At 44.7% G+C, this 23,460-nt stretch overlaps 1 protein-coding gene across 2 annotated transcripts; it reads right to left on the bottom strand.

The window, feature by feature from the left end:
- Nucleotides 1-4,176: 4,176 nt before the first annotated feature.
- LOC125537075 lies at nucleotides 4,177-6,738 on the bottom strand. 2 transcript variants are annotated; one of them, XM_048700368.1, is made up of 3 exons: nucleotides 6,477-6,738; nucleotides 6,232-6,324; nucleotides 4,177-4,462 (listed from the first exon to the last, which is right to left on the bottom strand). In XM_048700368.1, exons 1-3 carry the CDS (start codon nucleotides 6,724-6,726, stop codon nucleotides 4,215-4,217), a joined length of 591 nt encoding a protein of 196 aa, XP_048556325.1. In that variant the 5' UTR covers nucleotides 6,727-6,738; the 3' UTR covers nucleotides 4,177-4,214. The 2 variants fall into 2 exon arrangements, with proteins under 2 accessions (XP_048556325.1, XP_048556326.1); XM_048700369.1 differs by lacking the exon at nucleotides 6,232-6,324.
- Nucleotides 6,739-23,460: the final 16,722 nt, after the last annotated feature.

Below are 23,460 nucleotides of genomic sequence, written 5' to 3'. Positions count from 1 at the left end.
CGTTCTCAGGGCACACTCAGATGAGACTAGCTACGAGTAAAACCAACCCTCAAGTTTCCCCGAGGTGGCCCCGCAGGCAGCTCAGTCGGACCAACACTCAGAGGAGCACTGGCCTGGAGGGGGGGTTAAATAAGATGACCCTTGGGCTCCGAAAACCCAAGGGAAAAAGAGGCTAGGTGGAAAATGGTAAAAACAAGGTTAAGCATTGCTGGAGGAGTTTTATTCAAAGCGAACTGTTAAGGGGTTCCCATTATAACCCAACCGCGTAAGGAACGCAAAATCCGGGAACATAACACCGATATGACGGAAACTAGGGCAGCAAGAGTGGAACAAAACACTAGGCAAAAGGCCAAATCTTCCACCCTTTACCAGGTATATAGATGCATTAAGATAACAAGATAATATAGTGATATCCCAACAATAAACAATGTTCCAACAAGGAACGATCTCCAATCTTCACCTGCAACTAGCAACGCTATAAGAGGGGCTGAGCAAAGCGGTAACATAGCCAATCAACGGTTTGCTAGGACATGGTGGGTTAGAGGTTTGACTTGGCAATTTGGGGGGCATGATAAGCAAGTGATAGGTATCGTAGCATAGGCATAGCAAAAGAGCGAGCATCTAGGAAGCAAAGATAGAAGTGATTTCGAGGGTGTGATCATCTTGCCTGCAAAGTTGTCAGAGTTGACTTGATCCTCGTAAGCAAACTCAACGGGCTCCTTGTTCGCGAACTCGTCCCCCGGCTCTACCCAAACAAGACAAACTAGCAAAAGTAACACAATCAACCACGTGCAATGCTCAAACAACATGATGCAAACATGGTATGCTATGCGGGATGCGGTATGTGATGCATATGCAAGATTTGACAAGGAATGATTGAATCTGGCCTTAACTTGGAAATCCAAGAGTGCCACTGGAAAGATGAGGTGATTTCGGTTGAAAACGATATAAACATCATCGGAATCGGATGCACGGTTTGGAAATGGCAAGCAAAACAAATATGGCACCGGTCTGCGATAATCAGCAAGTAGCCATCTAAATGCATCAAGATAAATATGCTACATAACTCAAACATGACAACAAAATACATGGCAGTGATCCATTCATGATGCTTGACAAAAGATGAACACTGAGCTATGGCTAATTCATCCAATAACAGGTTCAAAAAAGCATGGCAAAAATGCAAATGATAACAGGTTTCAGACTTAGTGAAATTAACACAAGTCTGGAATATATCATCAGGAAGCACACTTTGGAGCATGAAAACTACATGCTACAGGAACTTAACATGGCAAAGCAAGGCATGGCATGAAGTTACTCAAAGCACTTAACAAAAGTCCCTTAGTGACCTTGAGCCAAAAGAGATCAGAAAATACAATTGCAAGCATGTGAACATGGCAAAAACATAAACAGATCTCAGACTTAGAGAAAAACTGGAGCATGCAAATCAGTTAACGAGTAGGCATGTTTACGAGATCGATGCACTCACTACAGAGCATGACATCACAAACTAAGCATACAACCATCAAGAATACATGGCATAGAAGCTAGACATGGCAAGAACAACAACATAGGATGTACGGATCAATAGCAACATCCTCGGCAAAATCGCTAACAAGTCAACAATCTGCCAGGATTCACGAAATAGCAAAAGTAGAGCTCGACTGTCTCAAGCTAGGGTGCTCCATAAATTCAAACAAAGACATGGATGGATAGAGCACCACAAGGTTAACAAATCATCCTTACTGATCATCCTCAAAATAGGCACGGATCACTAGGAAACAACATGAACATATGGCATACCGACAAAAACAGAACAATGACTTAGTGAAATTCTAAGTTCCTGAAATCAGCATTACCGATTACGCTACTTTGCAAGTTTGTGCTAGTTACCACACATATCACAAAAATACATGGTAAGCACCTCTGTAAAGATGGCATGGCATATAACAAAACTCATGTAGAGCTCAGGAGCATATCATGCACTCATTAATCATGGAAAAAATGACAAATATCTATTTGATGAAATAGATCTGCCAAGTTTATCACATAGCCCTCTTCCAACAGTATTTCAGGCATCAAGATGAGCTCAAATGAAAATGATTCAATGAGATGAAATTATGTACTCGTTGAGACGAACATTTTCATATGCTACACGTGCAAATCGGAGGTACGGATGCAGAGATACAACATGGTGAAAATCGCTAAAAAAAATAAGGGGAGAGGGGGAAAGTCAACCCTCTCTCAGATCCAGATCTGGATTGGGCTCATGCACGGAAATCGAGGTTCGTCGCCGTTCCACCGGAGTTGACGTCGGGGTCGGCTGGACTGGAGGAAGACGAGCGGGGAGGAGGCCGGAGTCGTCGTCGGGGCGGGGCGGCGCGGCGAGGGACGCCGAGGCGACGGTCGCCGGCACGGTGGAGCGGCGGTCGCCGGCGAGGAGGTGGCGAGGCGGCGGCGGCGCGAAGGCGGATCGAGGCGGTGCGAGTGAGGAGCCGGGCGGCGGGGCAGACGAGCGGCGGCGCGCGCGCGATGGGCCGCGGGGGCCGGCCGTGGGCTCACGGGCCCGCGGTGGAGGCGGCGATGTGGGGCGCCGCAGGGCTGACGTGGCGGCGTCCCATTGGTCAGCGGCGGCAGGCGGTCGTGCCCGGCCCAATTCGCACACGTCGGCGGCGAGGGGAGCAGGAAATCTAGGGTTTGAAAAGAGGGGATCCGGGATTTAGAATGGGGATCTATTTATAGGCGTAGAGGGAGCTAGGAAGCTCCAAATGGAGTGCGGTTTTCGGCCACGCGATCGTGATCGAACGACCGAGACGATGGAGAGGGTTTAAGTGGGTTTTAGGCCAAATTGAAGGGGTGTTGGCAACACACACGAGGACTTTTCGGTCCCTCGGTTAACCATTGGAGTATCAAACAAAGTCCAAATGACACGAAACTTGACAGGCGGTCTACCGGTAGTAAACCAAGGCCGCATGGCAAGCCTCAGCCCAATCCAGAAATGTCTAACCCCCACACACGAAAGAGGTAGAAAGGGGCACCGAAGGAGATAGGAGCACCGGAATGCAAAACGGACAACGGGGAAAATGCTCGGATGCATGAGACGAACACGTATGCGGATGCAATGCACATAATGACGTGATATGAGATGCATGACAAAAGAAACAAAACACGGAGACAAAACCCGAACCCGAGGAAAATAAAATAACTTAGGCCGGAAACGGCAAGAGTTGGGATACATATACGGTAAATTACATCTGGGGTGTTACACTGTGCAGGAACCGAGCCATCATTGGAACCGCCTCCCTCCAATATGTTCACACACATCAAGCATATATGATCTTTTGGGGAATTTTAGTTCTCGACTCCTAGTTCTATAAGATTATATATGTGGTGATAAAAAGTCCCGAAAGAGACTGTTGGGCCTCTTCTTTGATTGAGAACCATACAGTCATACCGCAAACAGATAAAATGTAGCGGTTGAAAATAATGTAGAATAATATTCTCTAGTACTTTTGTTTCGCAAAAAACAGTAAATTAAAAAATGTAAAATAAACTGAAGCAACATAATTTTTGAAGAGCACAACAGAAGCAAGCCACTAATTTCATGCAAGCGGTCTTGCATGACCAATGCCAACTATCATTATTACAAATTATTAGAATGTCGAGGTAAGTAGTAGTTTATCCACCAAACTGTACTACAGTACTAAGTTTTATTTTGTTCCAAACTGTGTGTCAGTTCACATGGACTCAAGCTTATATGTGGTAACTTCGAATCGACAAACAAAAGGGATATCTTTGAACAGTTAAGTAGGCGTATAAATTCCTATACCATAGAAAGAGATGTAAATATAAGAAAACTTGTCAGCAAAAAAATCATGGAACTATATTCAAATTCATGCTTGAATTTTTACTCTCAGAAAATTGTAAAATTTCCTACATGTAACTTTCTACCTGCAGACCCATAATTTTTGCAAAATTTGACCTACACCTGTATCTCAAATCTTGTTTCCAATCCTAATGAAAAGCTGCCACACACTGAGCAGTGCTTACCACGGTTGGCAAACCATGTTATAGAAACCAGATGCACTAGAATTCTAGAACTCCTGCTGGGCAGTAGGATTTCTGACATTAGCAGGTTTTGAACAACATCATTGCTATTTAATAAAGGCTAGAATCTAAAGCTTGACTGAAGAACATAGCATAAATGAACTTGACTAAGTAAATAGATCAACAACTCGTTTGCTGGTAAGTACCCAGATTTTGATATTAACAAAATCTAGACCCCAAGAGCAATGATACTGACAGCAGTGTAAGAAATCTTTAGGGAGAAAGGTAAATTGGCTATTTGAAATTCCATAGCTGAGGTGATGTTTCCCGTTCCCATGCTCTAGCATCACCAGATCCAAGCATCCCCAAACAGAATGGCGCCGCTGCCGGCTGTCCCGCCTCCCGGACTCCCCTCCTGAAAAACATAAAGTCGAATAAAGTAACTCAATCGCTGAAAGTTCTTTCTTATCAAAGGTGTCATGTATGAATTTGTTGAGAATGATAACGATGTACTACTAAATCGTAACTGCTTCAGTAAAATAAAAACAACATAATCTCTTGGTGTGCAGAATGGAATATAGATGCACAACTACCCAAAAAGTGTGTATGAGGAAGGGAGATGTGATGTCAGCTCTGATTGCCATGGTTCAATCACTCCACCAACACACACAAAATGGTGTGGATGTCATCCCCGGTAGCAAGGTTTTTTCTTCTTCTCCTTTCTGACATTCTCACTTCCTCTATAATGACTCAGGGGATCAAACTCACCAGGAGCTGCTGGTGTAAAAAATTTCAGCAGAAGCCACACCCGCTAGGCCTCATCAGACTGCAACATCAACCATCTAACCATCAGTCAATCAGAGTGTAGCAAAGGAGGAAACACGCCACATCAGCGCGCACGCTGCTTCCGGTTTTGAAGCGATTCACATCCAACGATAGTGCTACAGCGCCGTCCTGCATGACCGAACGAGCATGAGCTGCTTGAGGGGTTCCGGGAGTGCGTCAACGAGGCTGGCGCCAACGGCGAGCCGCGAGCACTGTGCATTGTAGGTGACGTGAAAGCTCCGGCCCGGTGGATGGGATATGGCTGGAACAAAGAATCGTTGTAGTTCCTCAAGTTGGCAAGTCTCACGATGATGGCAACTGCCCGGTTAAATTGAAACTGCAGGCAGTACACCTGTGATCCTCCGTTGCATCAAGCATCGACCATCATGAGATCGATTCCTTATTTGATCTGAAAACAGTGATTATATTCGCTATAGTTGTTATGATAACCTCTTAATATTTTAGTCCAAGGTATAAGCCGATACTGGTGGACAAGATTGAGAATCTCGGTGGAGCATACTACATGTTTTTGACCCACATGTATGTTCAGACTTACACGGTTCTATATTTATCTTTGTTATTCTTTCAAAAGGCAAGATGGTTGTATTATTCTTAAACTTTAGAGAACGAAGCTCGTATGTTGTTCTTTGGAAAGACAAGATGGCTGGATGGTAATGATGTCATTAATTAACGATCATTTTACCAATAGTTATGTGGTTCCATACTGATCTTCTCCTAATCATCTAAGGTAAGATTCACTCATGAAAATGAAACCATTTTATGTTGGGCTCGGTCTACTTGTTGACCAAACTGCTAAAGGCACTATTCACTGGCGACCATGTCGCAAAATCAGAATATTCAAACGAACTGAATCTCTTTCAGATGTACAGCAAGCGATCAGGTAGTACAATCCACCCTCTTCTCCCTAGTCTTTCAATTGTACCACAGACTTAAACGGTTAAACCTAAATCCTAGTTGATGTATATATATTTGTTACACAAACTTGCAGTGAATTTGCAACTGGATAGTTACTGGACCTAGATTTTCAGTGGTACATACCTGGTAAGCATCCCTTCAAACTATTGCATACATAATATATATTACCAAAATTATGTTTGATATCTGGATTTGCAAGCCATCTCGTAAGATCTTCGTCAATTGCTTCTTGTTAACTGCACTAATTTGCGTCTCTCCAGGGCATGGCTATGATGTACAGGCAAAAAATGCTACTATTGAGTCTCTGCTAGCTAACTATACAAAAACTAAGGTACCATTGGATAGTACTCCGTATGAGGAAGATGGAGAAGAAAGAGACAGGGAGAGGTTCCAATGGGTTGGTGATCTGTTTTAGATCGATACCTGGAGAGGTCATGGCCTCGGCGAAGCTACGCCCAGCCTTATGAGGCGCAAAGGCGGGGCGCCATCTCCGCCGCACACAACCAGGCTCTCCGCCTGTGCTCCAGATTGGAAGGGGAATAGGGAGAGGCGATCTTCAGCCGAAATCTGAAGTGGAGAAGGAGGGGCGTAGGATGGAGAGGGAGAGGCGGCCCGTAGGCACTATGGGGAACCAAAATTTATGGAGGAGCTCGTCGAGGGCCGACAACCTTGGCCAGGCGGCTGCAATCCCGTCGATATCGGGGATGTAGGACTTCGAAGGCGGCTGGCGAGACCTCCATGGCCACGACGGCGGCCACCTCCATCGCCAGATCCAGGGCGGCTTGGGAAGGGAAAGGAGCAGCGTGCTTTAGGGCTGCGCGGACGGCGTGGTGGTTGCAGAAGAGGGGGGCGGCGGCGGCGGCGCTGGAGGGAGTTGGGGTCATAGGTATTGGGGAGATGCCCGTGTCCGTGTGGCATGCGCCTGTGTTTTTTTCTAAGTCTACTCGTGCAGAACGAAACGTTTTTGACTTAAAAAGTACTGTGGGTTAAATTAGCCAGAATACAGGGACCTTTGTGTAAAAACGCCGTGACGGTGAACCTGAAGACTCAATCCGTGCTTTATTATTAGGGAAAGATAAGTACAAACCCGTGATCACCTCTCAAGTGATCACGGCCCGATAGTATAGCTGTTGGGGAACGTAGTAATTTCAAAAAAAAATCCTACGCACACGCAAGATCATGGTGATGCATAGCAACGAGAGGGGAGAGTGTGATCTACGTACCCTTGTAGATCAACAACGGAAGCGTTTGGTTGATGTAGTCGTACGTCTCCACGGCCCGACCGATCAAGCACCGAAACTACGGCACCTCCGAGTTCTAGCACACGTTCAGCTCGATGACGATCCCCGGGCTCCGATCCAGCAAAGCGTCAGGGAGGAGTTCCGTCAGCACGACGGCGTGGTGACGATCTTGATGTTCTACCGTCGCAGGGCTTCGCCTAAGCACCGCTACAATATGACCGAGGTGGAATATGGTGAAGGGAGGCACCGCACACGGCTAAGGAACGATCACGAAGATCAACTTGTGTATCTAGGGGTGCCCCCTGCCCCCGTATATAAAGGAGCAAGGGGAGGAGGCCGGCCGGCCCCTATAGGCGCGCCAGGAGGAGTCCTCCTCCTAGTAGGAGTCCTCCTCCTAGTAGGAGTAGGACTCCTACTAGGAGGGGGAAAGAAGTGGGGAGGGAGAGGGAAAGGGGGGCGCCGCCCCCCCCCCCTCTCCTAGTCCAATTCGGACCAGGGGGGAGGAGGCGCGCGGCCCACCTCTGGCAGCCCCTCTCTCTCCACTAAGGCCCATATGGCCCATTACTTCTTCCAGGAGGGTTCCGGTAACCCTCCGGCTCTCCGGTTTTCTCCAAAATCACCCGGAACACTTCCGGTGTCCGAATATTGCCGTCCAATATATCAATCTTTATGTCTCGACCATTTCGAGACTCCTCGTCATGTCCGTGATCACATCCGGGACTCCGAACTAACTTCGGTACATCACAACTCATAAACTCATAATATAACTGTCATCGAAACCTTAAGCGTGCAGACCCTACGGGTTCGAGAACAATGTAGACATGACCGAGACACATCTCCGGTCAATAACCAATAGCGGAACCTGGATGCTCATACTGGCTCCTACATATTCTACGAAGATCTTTATCGGTCAGACCGCATAACAACATACATTGTTCCCTTTGTCATCGGTATGTTACTTGCCCGAGATTCGATCGTCGATATCTCAATACCTAGTTCAATCTCATTACTGGCAAGTCTCTTTACTCGTTTCGTAATACATCATCTCGCAACTAACTCATTAGTTGCAATGCTTGCAAGGCTTATGTGATGTGCATTACCGAGAGGGCCCAGAGATACCTCTCCGACAATCGGAGTGACAAATCCTAATCTCGAAATACGCCAACCCAACATGTACCTTTGGAGACACCTGTAGAGCACCTTTATAATCACCCATTTACGTTGTGACGTTTGGTAGCACACAAAGTGTTCCTCCGGCAAACGGGAGTTGCATAATCTCATAGTCAGAGGAACATGTATAAGTCATGAAGAAAGCAATAGCAACATACTAAACGATCGGGTGCTAAGCTAATGGAATGGGTCATGTCAATCAGATCATTCACCTAATGATGTGATCTTGTTAATCAAATAACAACTCCTTGTTCATGGTTAGGAAACATAACCATCTTTGATTAACGAGCTAGTCAAGTAGAGGCATACTAGTGACACTCTGTTTGTCTATGTATTCACACATGTATTATGTTTCCGGTTAATACAATTCTAGCATGAATAATAAACATTTATCATGATATAAGGAAATAAATAATAACTTTATTATTGCCTCTTGGGCATATTTCCTTCAGTCTCCCACTTGCACTAGAGTCAATAATCTAGATTACACAGTAATGATTCTAACACCCATGGAGCCTTGGTGCTGATCATGTTTTGCTCGTGGAAGAGGCTTAGTCAACGGGTCTGCAACATTCAGATCCGTATGTATCTTGCAAATCTCTATGTCTCCCACCTGGACTAGATCCTGGATGGAATTGAAGCGTCTTTTGATGTGCTTGGTTCTCTTGTGAAATCTGGATTCCTTTGCCAAGGCAATTGCACCAGTATTGTCACAAAAGATTTTCATTGGACCCGATGCACTAGGTATGACACCTAGATCGGATATGAACTCCTTCATCCAGACTCCTTCATTTGCTACTTCCGAAGCAGCTATGTACTCCGCTTCACATGTAGATCCCGCTACAACGCTTTGTTTAGAACTGCACCAACTGACAGCTCCACCGTTTAATGTAAACATGTATCCGGTTTGCAATTAGAATCGTCCGGATCAGTGTCAAAGCTTGCATCAACGTAACCTTTTACGATGAGCTCTTTGTCACCTCCATATATGAGAAACATATCCTTAGTCCTTTTCAGGTATTTCAGGATGTTCTTGACCGCTGTCCAGTGATCCACTCCTGGATTACTTTGGTACCTCCCTGCTAGACTTATAGCAAGGCACACATCAGGTCTGGTACATAGCATTGCATACATGATAGAGCCTATGGCTGAAGCATAGGGAACATCTTTCATATTGTCTCTATCTTCTGCAGTGGTCGGGCATTGAGTCTTACTCAACTTCACACCTTGTAACACAGGCAAGAACCCTTTCTTTGCTTGATCCATTTTGAACTTCTTCAAAACTTTGTCAAGGTATGTGCTTTGTGAAAGTCCAATTAAGCGTCTTGATCTATCTCTATAGATCTTAATGCCTAATATGTAAGCAGCTTCACCGAGGTCTTTCATTGAAAAACTCTTATTCAAGTATCCCTTTATGCTATCCAGAAATTCTATATCATTTCTAATTAGTAATATGTCATCCACATATAATATCAGAAATGCTACAGAGCTCCCACTCACTTTCTTGTAAATACAGGCTTCTCCAAAAGTCTGTATAAAACCAAATGCTTTGATCACACTATCAAAGCGTTTATTCCAACTCCGAGAGGCTTGCACCAGTCCATAAATGGATCGCTGGAGCTTGCACACTTTGTTAGCTCCCTTTGGATCGACAAAACCTTCTGGTTGCATCATATACAACTCTACTTCCAGAAATCCATTCAGGAATGCAGTTTTGACATCCATCTGCCAAATTTCATAATCATAAAATGCGGCAATTGCTAACATGATTCGGACAGACTTAAGCATCGCTACGGGTGAGAAGGTCTCATCGTAGTCAATCCCTTGAACTTGCCGAAAACCTTTTGCGACAAGTCGAGCTTTGTAGACAGTAATATTACTATCAGCGTCAGTCTTCTTCTTGAAGATCCATTTATTCTCAATTGCTTGCCGATCATCGGGCAAGTCAACCAAAGTCCATACTTTGTTCTCATACATGGATCCCATCTCAGATTTCATGGCTTCAAGCCATTTTGCGGAATCTGGGCTCACCATCGCTTCTTCATAGTTCTTAGGTTCATCATGATCTAGTAGCATGACTTCCAGAACAGGATTACCGTACCACTCTGGCGCAGATCTCACTCTGGTTGATCTACGAGGTTCAGTAGTATCTTGTTCTGAAGTTTCATGATCATCATCATTAGCTTCCTCACTAACTGGTGTAGGTGTCACAGAAACATTTTTCTGTGATGCACTACTTTCCAATAAGGGAGCAGGTACAGTTACCTCGTCAAGTTCTACTTTCCTCCCACTCACTTCTTTCGAGGGAAACTCCTTCTCTAGAAAGTTTCCGAACTTAGCAACAAAAGTCTTGCCTTCGGATCTGTGATAGAAGGTGTATCCAATAGTTTCCTTTGGATATCCTATGAAGACACATTTCTTCGATTTGGGTTCGAGCTTATCAGGTTGAAGCTTTTTCACATAAGCATCGCAGCCCCAAACTTTCAGAAACGACAACTTTGGTTTCTTGCCAAACCACAGTTCATAAGGCGTCGTCTCAACGGATTTTGATGGTGCCCTATTTAATGTGAATGCGGCCGTCTCTAGAGCGTATCCCCAAAACGACAGTAGTAAATCAGTAAGAGACATCATAGATCGCACCATATCTAGTAAAGTACGATTACGACGTTCGGACACACCATTACGCTGTGGTGTTCCGGGTGGCGTGAGTTGCGAAACTATTCCACAATTTTTCAAATGTACACCAAACTCGTAACTCAAATATTCTCCTCCACGATCAGATCGTAGGAATTTTATTTTCTTGTTACGATGATTTTCTACTTCACTCTGAAATTCTTTGAATTTTTCAAATGTTTCAGACTTGTGTTCATTAAGTAGATATACCCATATCTGCTTAAGTCATCTGTGAAGGTGAGAAAATAACGATATCCGCCACGAGCCTCAATATTCATCGGACCACATACATCTGTATGTATGATTTCCAACAAATCTGTTGCTCTCTCCATAGTACCGGAGAACGGTGTTTTAGTCATCTTGCCCATGAGGCACGGTTCGCAAGTACCAAGTGATTCATAATCAAGTGGTTCCAAAAGTCCATCAGTATGGAGTTTCTTCATGCGCTTTACACCGATATGACCTAAACGGCAGTGCCACAAATAAGTTGCACTATCATTATTAACTCTGCATCTTTTGGCTTCAACACTATGAATATGTGTGTAACTACTATCGAGATTCATCCAAAATAGACCACTCTTTAAGGGTGCATGACCATAAAAGATATTACTCATATAAATAGAACAACCATTATTCTCAGATTTAAATGAATAACCGTCTCGCATCAAACAAGATCCAGATATAATGTGCATGCTTAACGCTGGCACCAAATAACAATTATTTAGGTCTAATATTAATCCCGAAGGTAGATGTAGAGGTAGCGTGCCGACTGCGATCACATCGACTTTGGAACCGTTTCCCACGCGCATCGTCACCTCGTCCTTAGCCAATCTTCGCTTAATCCGTAGTCCCTGTTTCGAGTTGCAAATATTAGCAACAGAACCAATATCAAATACCCAGGTGCTACTGCGAGCATTAGTAAGGTACACATCAATAACATGTATATCACATATACCTTTGTTCACCTTGCCATCCTTCTTATCCGCCAAATACTTGGGGCAGTTCCGCTTCCAGTGACCAGTCTGCTTGCAGTAGAAGCACTCAGTTTCAGGCTTAGGTCCAGGTTTGGGTTTCTTCTCTTGAGTAGCAACTTGCTTGCCGTTCTTTTTGAAGTTCCCCTTCTTCTTCCCTTTGCCCTTTTTCTTGAAACTAGTGGTCTTGTTGACCATCAACACTTGATGCTCCTTCTTGATTTCTACCTCCGCAGCTTTCAGCATTGCGAAGAGTTCGGGAATAGTCTTATTCATCCCTTGCATATTATAGTTCATCACGAAGCTCTTGTAGCTTGGTGGCAGTGATTGGAGAATTCTGTCAATGACGCAATCATCTGGAAGATTAACTCCCAATTGAATCAAGTGATTATTATACCCAGACATTTTGAGTATATGCTCACTGACAGAACTGTTCTCCTCCATCTTGCAGCTATAGAACTTATTGGAGACTTCATATCTCTCAATCCGGGCATTTGCTTGAAATATTAACTTCAACTCCTGGAACATCTCATATGCTCCATGACGTTCAAAACGTCGTTGAAGTCCTGATTCTAAGCCGTAAAGCATGGCACACTGAACTATCGAGTAGTCATCAGCTTTGCTCTGCCAGACGTTCATAACATCTGGTGTTGCTCCAGCAGCAGGCCTGGCACCCAGCGGTGCTTCCAGGACGTAATTCTTCTGTGCAGCAATGAGGATAGTCCTCAAGTTACGGACCCAGTCCGTGTAATTGCTACCATCATCTTTCAACTTTGCTTTCTCAAGGAACGCATTAAAATTCAACGGAACAACAGCACGAGCCATCTATCTACAATCAAGCATAAACAAGCAAGATACTATCAGGTACTAAGTTTCATGATAAATTTAGGTTCAATTAATTTACTTAAAGAACTCCCACTTAGATAGACATCCCTCTAATCCTCTAAGTGATTACGTGACCCAAATCAACTAAACCATGTCCGATCATCACGTGAGATGGAGTAGTTTCATTGGTGAACATCACTATGTTGATCATATCTACTATATGATTCACGCTCGACCTTTCGGTCTCCGTGTTCCGAGGCCATATCTGTATATGCTTGGCTCGTCAAGTATAACCTGAGTATTCCGCGTGTGCAACTGTTTTGCACCCGTTGTATTTGAACGTAGAGCCTATCACACCCGATCATCACGTGGTGTCTCAGCACGAAGAACTTTCGCAACGATGCATACTCAGGGAGAACACTTCTTGATAATTAGTGAGAGATCATCTTATAATGCTACCGTCAATCAAAGCAAGATAAGATGCATAAAAGATAAACATCACATGCAATCAATATAAGTGATATGATATGGCCATCATCATCTTGTGCTTGTGATCTCCATCGAAGCACCGTCATGATCACCATCGTCACCGGCGCGACACCTTGATCTCCATCGTAGCGTCGTTGTCGTCACGCCAATCTTATGCTTCCACGACTATCGCTACCGTTTAGTGATAAAGTAAAGCATTACAGCGCGATTGCATTGCATACAATAAAGCGACAACCATATGGCTCCTGCCAGTTGCCGATAACTCGGTTACAAAACATGATCATCTCATACAATAAAATTTAGCATCATGTCTTGACCATATCACATCACAACATGCCCTGCAAAAACAAGTTAGACGTCCTCTACTTTGTTGTTGCAAGTTTTACGTGGCTGCTACGGGCTTAAGCAAGAACCAATCTTACCTACGTATCAAAACCAGAATGATAGTTTGTCAAGTTGGTGCTGTTTTAACCTTCGCAAGGACCGGGCGTAGCCACACTCGGTTCAACTAAAGTTGGAGAAATTGTCACCCGCAAGCCACCTATGTGCAAAGCACGTCGGGAGAACCGGTCTCGCGTAAGCGTACGCGTAATGTCGGTCCGGGCCACTTCGTCCAACAATACGCCGAACCAAAGTATGACATGCCGGTAAGCAGTATGACTTATATCGTCCACAACTCACTTGTGTTCTACTCGTGCATATAACATCAACATATAAAACCTAGGCTCGGATGCCACTGTTGGGGAACGTAGTAATTTCAAAAAAATTCCTACGCACACGCAAGATCATGGTGATGCGTAGCAACAAGAGGGGAGAGTGTGATCTACGTACCCTTGTAGATCAACAACGGAAGCATTTGGTTGATGTAGTCGTACGTCTCCATGGCCCGACCGATCAAGCACCGAAACTACGGCACCTCCGAGTTCTAGCACACGTTCAGCTCGATGACGATCCCCGGGCTCCGATCCAGCAAAGCGTCGGGGAGGAGTTCCGTCAGCACGACAACGTGGTGACGATCTTGATGTTCTACCGTCGCAGGGCTTCGCCTAAGCACCGCTACAATATGACCGAGGTGGAATATGGTGGAGGGGGGCAACGCACACGGCTAAGGAACGATCACGAAGATCAACTTGTGTTTCTAGGGGTGCCCCCTGCCCCCGTATATAAAGGAGCAAGGGGAGGAGGCCGGCCGGCCCCTATAGGCGTGCCAGGAGGAGTCCTCCTCCTAGTAGGAGTCCTCCTCCTAGTAGGAGTAGGACTCCTACTAGGAGGGGGAAAGAAGTGGGGAGGGAGAGGGAAAGGGGGGCGCCGCCCCCCCTCTCCTAGTCCAATTCGGACCAGGGGGGAGGAGGCGCGCGGCCCACCTCTGGCAGCCCCTCTCTCTCTCTCTCCACTAAGGCCCATATGGCCCATTACTTCTCCCGGGGGGGTTCCGGTAACCCTCCGGCTCTCCGGTTTTCTCCGAAATCACCCGGAACACTTCCAGTGTCCGAATATAGCCGTCCAATATATCAATCTTTATGTCTCGACCATTTCGAGACTCCTCGTCATGTCCGTGATCACATCCGGGACTCCGAACTAACTGCGGTACATCAAAACTCATAAACTCATAATATAACTGTCATCGAAACCTTAAGCGTGCGGACCCTACGGGTTCGAGAACAATGTAGACATGACCGAGACACGTCTCCGGTCAATAACCAATAGCGGAACCTGGATGCTCATATTGGCTCCTACATATTCTACGAAGATCTTTATCGGTCAGACCGCATAACAACATACATTGTTCCCTTTGTCATCGGTATGTTACTTGCCCAAGATTCGATCGTCGGTATCTCAATACCTAGTTCAATCTCGTTACCGGCAAGTCTCTTTACTCATTTCGTAATACATCATCTCGCAACTAACTCATTAGTTGCAATGCTTGCAAGGCTTATGTGATGTGCATTACCGAGAGGGCCCAGAGATACCTCTCCGACAATCGGAGTGACAAATCCTAATCTCGAAATACGCCAACCCAACATGTACCTTTGGAGACACCTGTAGAGCACCTTTATAATCACCCATTTACGTTGTGACGTTTGGTAGCACACAAAGTGTTCCTCCGGCAAATGGGAGTTGCATAATCTCATAGTCAGAGGAACATGTATAAGTCATGAAGAAAGCAATAGCAACATACTAAACGATCGGGTGCTAAGCTAATGGAATGGGTCATGTCAATCAGATCATTCACCTAATGATGTGATCTCATTAATCAAATAACAACTCCTTTTTCATGGTTAGGAAACATAACCATCTTTGATTAACGAGCTAGTCAAGTAGAGGCATACTAGTGACACTCTGTTTGTCTATGTATTCACACATGTATTATGTTTCCGGTTAATACAATTCTAGCATGAATAATAAACATTTATCATGATATAAGGAAATAAATAATAACTTTATTATTGCCTCTAGGGCATATTTCCTTCAATAGCATGGCAGACGGACAAGAATGTAGGGCCACTAATGGAATAACTAGCATCCTATACTAAGCATTTAGGATTGTAGGTAAAGGTAACAATATTAGTAGCAAAGACAGGCTATGCATTAGAATAGGATTATCGGAAAGCAGTAACACGCTACTCTACTCTAATGCAAGCAGTAGAGAGAAGAATAGGCGATATCGGGTTGATCAAGGGGGGGCTTGCCTGGTTGCTCTGGCAAGAAGGAGGGGTCGTCAACACCGTAGGCGAACTGGGGGTCGCCGACAGTCTCGGGGTTTACCGGATATAAGTAACGGAGGGGGAACACAACAAATAACAGAACAATCAAAGCATCACAAAGCATAACATGGCAATACACGGTGCTAGGGGTGACCTAACGCGGTACTAGGTGTTACCGGCGAGGGGGGGTAACATCCAGGAAAGATTTCCCAGTGTTAGGCATTTTCAGGCAGATGGACCGGAGGGGAATGTTGTATGTTCGCTATGTTAGGGACGTGTGGTGGACGAACGGACTGCGTATCCGGATTTGTCTCGTCGTTCTGAGCAACTTTCATGTACAAAGTTTTTACATCCGAGCTATGGTTTATTTTATATTAATTTTAAAAGATTTAATCAATTTTCTGAATTTATTTATCTAATTAATTCTAACATTATCCAGAATAGTGTCCATTCATGTCAACATGATGCAATGATGAGGTCATCTGTCAACAGTGCGGTTGACTTGGTCAACTAACGTGTGGGTCCCAGTTGTCATAGACTGTTAGCTACTTAACCTAGTTAATTAGTTTAATCTAAACAGATTAATTAGGTTAAGCTAAATAATTGAGTTAATTAATTCATTTATTAATTAATTTAATTAGTATTTCCTTATTTAATTCTTCTTTTCTTCCTTTTTTAACAGGGGCTAGGCCCCTGCAGACAGTGGCCCAGAGGGCCAAAGCGGGCGCGCGGGTGGCCGGTGCGGGCGAAGGGGTGCCTGCACGCTCGTGGCGACCAGGGAAGGGGGCGCGGCCGTGGTGGCTGCCAGAGCAGGGCAGCGCAACGAGGCCAGGCGGGACGGCGCGGGTAGAGCCGCAGCAGGCCAGCACAGCGCATGGTGTGTGCGGCGGGGCGACGAGGGAGTTGCGCAGGGGCACTGTCCGGCGTGGGGTCCTGCGGAGGCGACGCGAGGCGAGTGCGGGAAGAGGAGTCTGGAGGCGGGCAGCGTGCAAGTGGTAGCGGGGGCCGCGTGGGTGGCATGGTGGAGCGGACGGCAAGGGCAACAGCAGCAGACAACAGCGCAACAGCAGCAGGAGCAGTAGCAGGCAACGGCGATGACGAGCGCGACGGAGGCGTGGCCACGGGGAGGAGCAAGCGGGCCAGCGGGGGTGCGGCCTCATGTGCGCGGTAGCGCAGCACGCGTAGGCGGGCATGGCTGATGGCGTTGACCTACTGGGGGCGTGCTGAGCACGACGCGAGGCTCGGACGTGAGCCGCGCGTGTGGTGGCCACGGTGGTGAGGTAAACAACAGCGACAAGCACGACCGTGACGGGGGCACGTTCGATAAACATGAAGAGATGAGAGGTGCGCGAGCTCACAGTGAAGGTCGGAGGGGAGCTCGGGGGAGCCTGGGTGGTCGGAGGGCGACGGATCGAAGCGATGGTCGTGGCTGATTCGGTGAGGGGAACGGTTGCGGGCGACGTCCCGGGTGCTCGCCGGCCTCGATCTAGTGGTGCAGTTGATGATGCGGAGGGCGACATAGCTGCTGGACGACCCGGTGCAGCTCGGGGTGGCGCTGGAGCATGTAGACGCGACAGCGAGGCGACGACCACACGGTGAGAGGTGGGATCGGGAAAACGGGGGCCCAAGCGGGGGTCTCAGGGGGACGAAGGGGAATCGAGGCGGAACTGGACGAGAGGGGTCTAGGATTTTCCGTGGACTCCTTTATAGTTAAGGGGGGCACGGATGGCCGCCACGCATGCCAAGGCGCGGCCATGGCTGTGGATGGCTGCCACGCCTCTGTTCAGTGAATGGAGGTAGAAGGAGAGGGGGAGTTGGGCTGGCCTAGCTTCTGTTGCTAAATGCGCCAAAGTGCATAGTGCCATATCCAATCTTCTTATTCTACTACTATTTTGCATTTCTCCTCTATTTCTATTTTTAAGTTTGAACCAAATGAATTTTGTTGTAGATGAAAATTTTCTCATAATTACTTCGCAATGTTTTGGATCTACCCACAAAGTTTAGAGGCATTTTGAAGTCATCTGAATTATGTTTTGAGTTTAAATGGCTCTCATAAGTGGTGTTGATCCTATGTTTTAATTGCTAGGGACATTTTGGGCAACCAAAAGGAGTTGGCATTATTTTTACCAATACTTGGGGATTAGTTAGAAAATGGTAAACATTTTGTTTTATATTTTGAAGAAATATTAGTTTGACTTTGATTTAAATTTTGAATTTTGAACTTGGTTTGGATCAAAGTGATGTTTAGCAATTAATTGCGCTGACATGGCACCATTAGCATGTGATGACTGTAGCTGAACTACCGGGGTGTTACACGTAGCATGTTGATTTGTTGCTTGCAATATGCCTAGTTGTTATTTTGGGCAGATTATCATTATAACTTGTGTTGATTGTAATTGTTGAATTGTTGCTCCGTTTTGATCATGTCCTGTATGAAACTTGCTTAGAATTACATGTAGTTTCATCATCTCATGTTGCATCCTTGATTTGAGTCTTTGTGGTCGATGTTTGCATGCATTTTGCACCAGTGCCATCTTAAATTAGTTTTGCTCATATCTTTTAGACTATAGTTCCGAATTAAATTATCTACATATGTTACTTGACTAGAAAAACGTGTATGTCATCATGGTGCCCTTTAGCTTGCTGTTTAATGACTAACATTGTGTTCAATTCATATCAGTATCAAATTTGAAATTTGCATATGGGGACTTTCGAGAATTGTTATGTGTTGTTTTCAGCGTCCTTTAAACTTGCTTTGATGTGAGGCTCTTTCATGCATCATCTCTTTCCATGAGTAACAACATTTAACCTTGTCATGCATCATAGTTGGTTGTGCAACATGCCATGTTTATGTGTGTGTTTACCGTGTTGCTTGCTTCTTTCCGGTTGTACTTCTTCTCGATAGTTCCTGGTTTTGTTGCGATTTTGAGAATACTTTCGACTATGTTGGCTAATCTACTTCATGGACTCGATCTTCTTCCGAGCGGGATTTTAGGCAAGATGACCATTACATTGGATATCACTAATATCTTTGCTTTGTTAGTTGTCTTGATGCTATTGCTATGTCGCGCTACCTACCACTTGCTTGTCAAGCCTCCCAAATTGCCATGAAATAGCCTATAAGCTTTTCCACCATCCCAGTAAATCATTGATTGGTTATGTTACTACTTTTCTCATCCCCTCTTATAGCGTTGCTAGTTGCAGGTGTAGTGCAGGTTGTTCCATGTTGATACATGGACATTATTGGATATCACAATCTCTCTTATTTTGTTAATGTATCTATATACTTGGTAAATGGTGGAAAGCTCGGCCTTTTGCCTAGTGTTTTGTTCTACCCTTGCCGCCATAGTTTCCGTCATACTGGTGTTATGTTCCTTGATGAGTGCTCCTAACACATGTGGGTGTATGGGAACCCCCTGACCAATCGCTTAGGAAAGAACTCTTCTAGCAAGGTCCAACTTGGTTTTAAAATTTGCCAACATAATAATACTAATTTGTAATAAATTCACACGTAGGGATTTAGTGCTACCCAAGGATTCTTAATTCCACCTAATACAGGTGGGCCAATGCTGACGGTGTTGGTCCCCAAAAAGGAAACCTGCAGAGCCACTACGGGGAATCTCGAGGATTGGTTTTTACTCGTAGCTTGTCCCATCCGGTTGTGCCCTTAGAACGAGATACGTGGCTCCTATCGGGATTGTCGTCACATCGGGCGACCTTGTTGGTTTAGTTTTTACCATTGACGAGAGGCGGGTCCACTGGTATTCCTTATCGTAAGCATCGTATTCTTCATGGTGTGAGGATGTTCCATCGGATGCACATGGTAATTTATGGACCACTTGGAGCACCCCTGCAGGGTTGAATCTTTTCGAAAGCAGTGCACGCGGTTATGTGGCGACTTGGAAATTTATAATATCCGGCTGTAGAGAACTTGAAACTAAACTCGAATTAAAATACACCAGCCGCCTGCGTAACCGTGACTATCTCTTTTTGAGGGAGGTCTGGAACATAATACGGTAGGGTTATGCTTGACTCGTAAGTAGTTCAAGATCAATTATTGATCATTACCAGTTTGTGACCGTTATGCTAGTTTACTCTTCTTACTCTTGTACTCATAAGTTAGCCACCATGCAATGCTTAATGCTTGCTGCAATCTCACTTATCCATTCCATACCCATTAAGCTTTGCTAGTCTTGATACCGATTGTAATGGGATTGCCGAGTCCTAGCGGCTCACAGATTACTACAACAACAGTTGCAGGTACACGTAATGCAATGATTTGACGGGAGAGCGATGCTTGTTCTATTTGGAGTTCCCCTTCTACTTCCTCTTCTTCATCGATCTTGGTATAGGTTCTTGGTCGGCAGCCTGGGCTAGCAGGGTGGATGTCATTTTTGTTTTACATTTGTTTTCATCCATAGTCGGATGCTGCTCTTCTGTATGATGTTTGATGTATCCGTGTGGCAATTGTACGCCTTTGTATGTATTCCCATCTATTATGTACATGGTATGATGTAATGATATCCACCTTGCAAAGCATCTTCAATATGCGCTTCTATCCTTGGTGGGACCTTTGAGTACCTCGAGGATAGGGACGCATATTGGGAGTTACAATAACATCGGGTGTAAGGACAAAAAATTGAGCATGGCATCAATAGGTTACAAAAATTTGAGCATCTTCTCTGCTTTGACAAAGCATCAGGAGACACAAATTTGAGTGAATACTCCACTATTTTTAGTGAGCACTGCGGTTTGACAGTACTCCACTAGTCAGTTTGATCTGGTATTATTGTCAGCTTGATCTTTTCATTATCTCTGAATTTCTAAATAGAGTCTACATGCTGCAAAAATTTGAGAAAACTACTGAATTATTGTTGTCATTGGGAGATACTAACAGTAGCCAAAATCTTGTGTATTATTAACCAATCCAAACAGCAACAAAATGGTGGCAAGGATAATCCTAATGCTTTATTCTACTTGAAAACTTAATGAAATTGAAATGTTTTCCTTTGGTATGCAAATAGCCGATGAGTAGAATGTCTTATTTAGGCACTGTAGTTTTCAGTATTCTGTACAAACTGAAAACTGATTGTGTTAGACTAGGAGTACTTGCTTGTGTTAGACTAGGAGTACTTGCTTAAGTCATCTACAGATTGGCCATACTAGGAGTACTTGCTTCTTAATTTTGGCATTTTCTCATTTTGTTACTAGGACTAGTTTCTTATCTGAATGAGTATGAGTTAATACTAATTTCTAATTGTGCTCACACCAAAGAGTTTCTTTGACGGTAGCAAACAATAATAATAACAACATAGAAAATTAGTGTCAATGGAATGTTAACACTAAATAAAACGGTTTCAACAAGATAGCTTCAAAATACAGTGCCTATCCCAAAAACCACTGTATATTGAATCTATACAAAATTCAGATTGTCTAGATGATGCAGCAAGAACATTTAGTCTCTAATGTGTTCACCAAAATTCAGTTTTGTATAGATGATGCATCAGGAGCATTCAATGTTCAATTTTGACCAAAACTTAAACATTTAACTTGTGAGTAAATCTCTGATTACCAAAACTCTGTCAATGTGAGTAATTCAACATTCACAGTGACCAAAACATTCTATCTCAGCCTTTTCTAGAAATGGTGCCATGGTAGCCATTTCTAGTTTGGATGCCATGGCAGCCATTCATCTTTTGTCATTATGGTACTAAACACACTCATCTTTTGTCATTTGTCATTGAACCAGGGAATGGATATAAACTTGACACCAACTGAGGAAGAATACAAAGGTCTTAATCTGAACTTGACTCCTCCTGATGAAGAAGACAAAAGTCTTGAATTGAATTGGCTTCCTAAAGAGGAAGAAGCTCAAGAGGCTCAAAAAGATGTAGAAGTGGAAGAAGCTCAACAGGCTCAAGAAGATGCAGAAGTGGAAGAAGCTCAAGAAGTTAATGCACAAGGTATTTAAAAAGGAGGGAGGTGTCAAACAAGGAGATGTTTGGTATTTATTTTTCTTTGCGATTAATTGAGCTTAGAGATGGACAGGTTCACCTGTATGACAGGGTGATCATTGCGACTATGTTGGATGTTCACCTGCGAAAAATTACAAGAATATGGAACCTAGCCAAAGAACAACTTTCCTTAGGCCAAGAAGTTGATGTTTCAAGCAAGAAGAAGAACAATGGTAGGAAGAGGAAAGAGGTAGATCTATCAACAATTCAACAAAAGCAGAACAATTCGTTCCCTCTCAAGGTGTTTAGGTGTTCCCTGATCAACCCTGCACAAGAGATTTCAATTACAAGAGTTGAAACGCATTACGAGCACCATCAAACCCACCCTCAAGCTACAAAACAACACTACTAGTGAAAAGCCTGGCAGTAGCGCGGGGAGCCGCGCTACTCCTATGACGCAACAGCTAACTTTTAGAAGTAGTGCGGGTTGACCTGTGCTACTGTTATATATGGGTAGCAATAGCGAGCTGTTCTAAACGGTGCTACTGCTAAGTACACGATGCTGCTAAGTACATGAGGCGGTGGTTCTGATTCCTCTCTCGCACTAGCGTGAACCTCAAGTAACTAGCTTCTGCTTCTTGTCTACTTTTGAACCCTTTAGGGCTGGAGCTCCCGAACAGCTCCACTTGCGCCTAACACTTAGGCCACTCGTTGTACACTCCCGGAACGTTCCCTATGTACACTACATAGCACTGCTTCTTCGCCTCAAGGATCTAGGTACCTGTTAGAGATGCATCTTCATCAAGAGAATCTACAATCACATGCAACAAAATACACTTGAGCAGCATGAAAAGAAAGGGTTAGCAAATAGATGCAACATATAGTAAACATAAATAATCAACACAGTTTCATCGTACGCAAACTAATTAACTAGAGGTACGCAGGTCATCGTACCCAAACTAACAAAGTATTGTTAAATAAGTTCGCTATGGACCATGGACATCACAAACTTTCATCGCTACAGAAAGTATACAAGTTCAAATGACACATCATCATCATCGACATCGACAATCACTAGAAGTCCCATCCATCCATATCATCGAGGATGCACCCTAGCTTCTTGAACGGCGTCAGGTCCTGACATTACATGCCTATGTGAGTTCGCACGTCAGCTCATGATATAGGGCCGTGGTGGAACATCCCCTTCTCTTCAATGATTTCTTTCATGATGATCGTCGCAATGTCCCTCTAGATGCGAGAGAAGTCATCTCTAAGTTTATAATCCGCTTCTCCTTGGGATTCTACCCATTTGCCGGTATGATCATCGCTTCTAGTTGTCATCTGAAGCTGTTGGTGATCCCTTATGAACTCCATCATGAGATGGAGGAGGTAGAATCCATCGCTCCTGCTTGGTTTCGGTTAATGGATGCCGCAGAAGTTAGTTTTATGCGAGAAACCCGGCTTGTGGTTCCTTTGTTTCCTGATCTGCAGGTGGCCACCCCTCAAGCTGAAGCCATGGAAAGCATCATCTAGAATATTCATTACGTGGGTGTAGTCCTTCTTATAGTTTCTTGCAGGGTCTAAATACACGACATGGGAGGCTCGCGGGTAAAGAACAATAAGG

The sequence above is a fragment of the Triticum urartu genome, chromosome 2 (genome assembly GCF_003073215.2).
Source record: "Triticum urartu cultivar G1812 chromosome 2, Tu2.1, whole genome shotgun sequence".
Lineage (NCBI taxonomy): Eukaryota > Viridiplantae > Streptophyta > Magnoliopsida > Poales > Poaceae > Triticum > Triticum urartu.
Note: the sequence above shows the minus strand (reverse complement) of the source record. Positions and strands in the feature narration are given on the sequence as shown.

Coding starts and splice junctions, on each gene's coding strand:
- LOC125537075 (XM_048700368.1), bottom strand. CDS start 6,726: ATGCCACACGGACACGGGCATCTCCCCAATACCTATGACCCCAACTCC. Junction 6,325..6,476: donor ATTGCAGCCGCCTGGCCAAG/GTTGTCGGCCCT, acceptor TCTGGAGCACAG/GCGGAGAGCCTGGTTGTGTG. Junction 4,463..6,231: donor CGAGGCCATGACCTCTCCAG/GTATCGATCTAA, acceptor TATGTTTTTCAG/GAGGGGAGTCCGGGAGGCGG.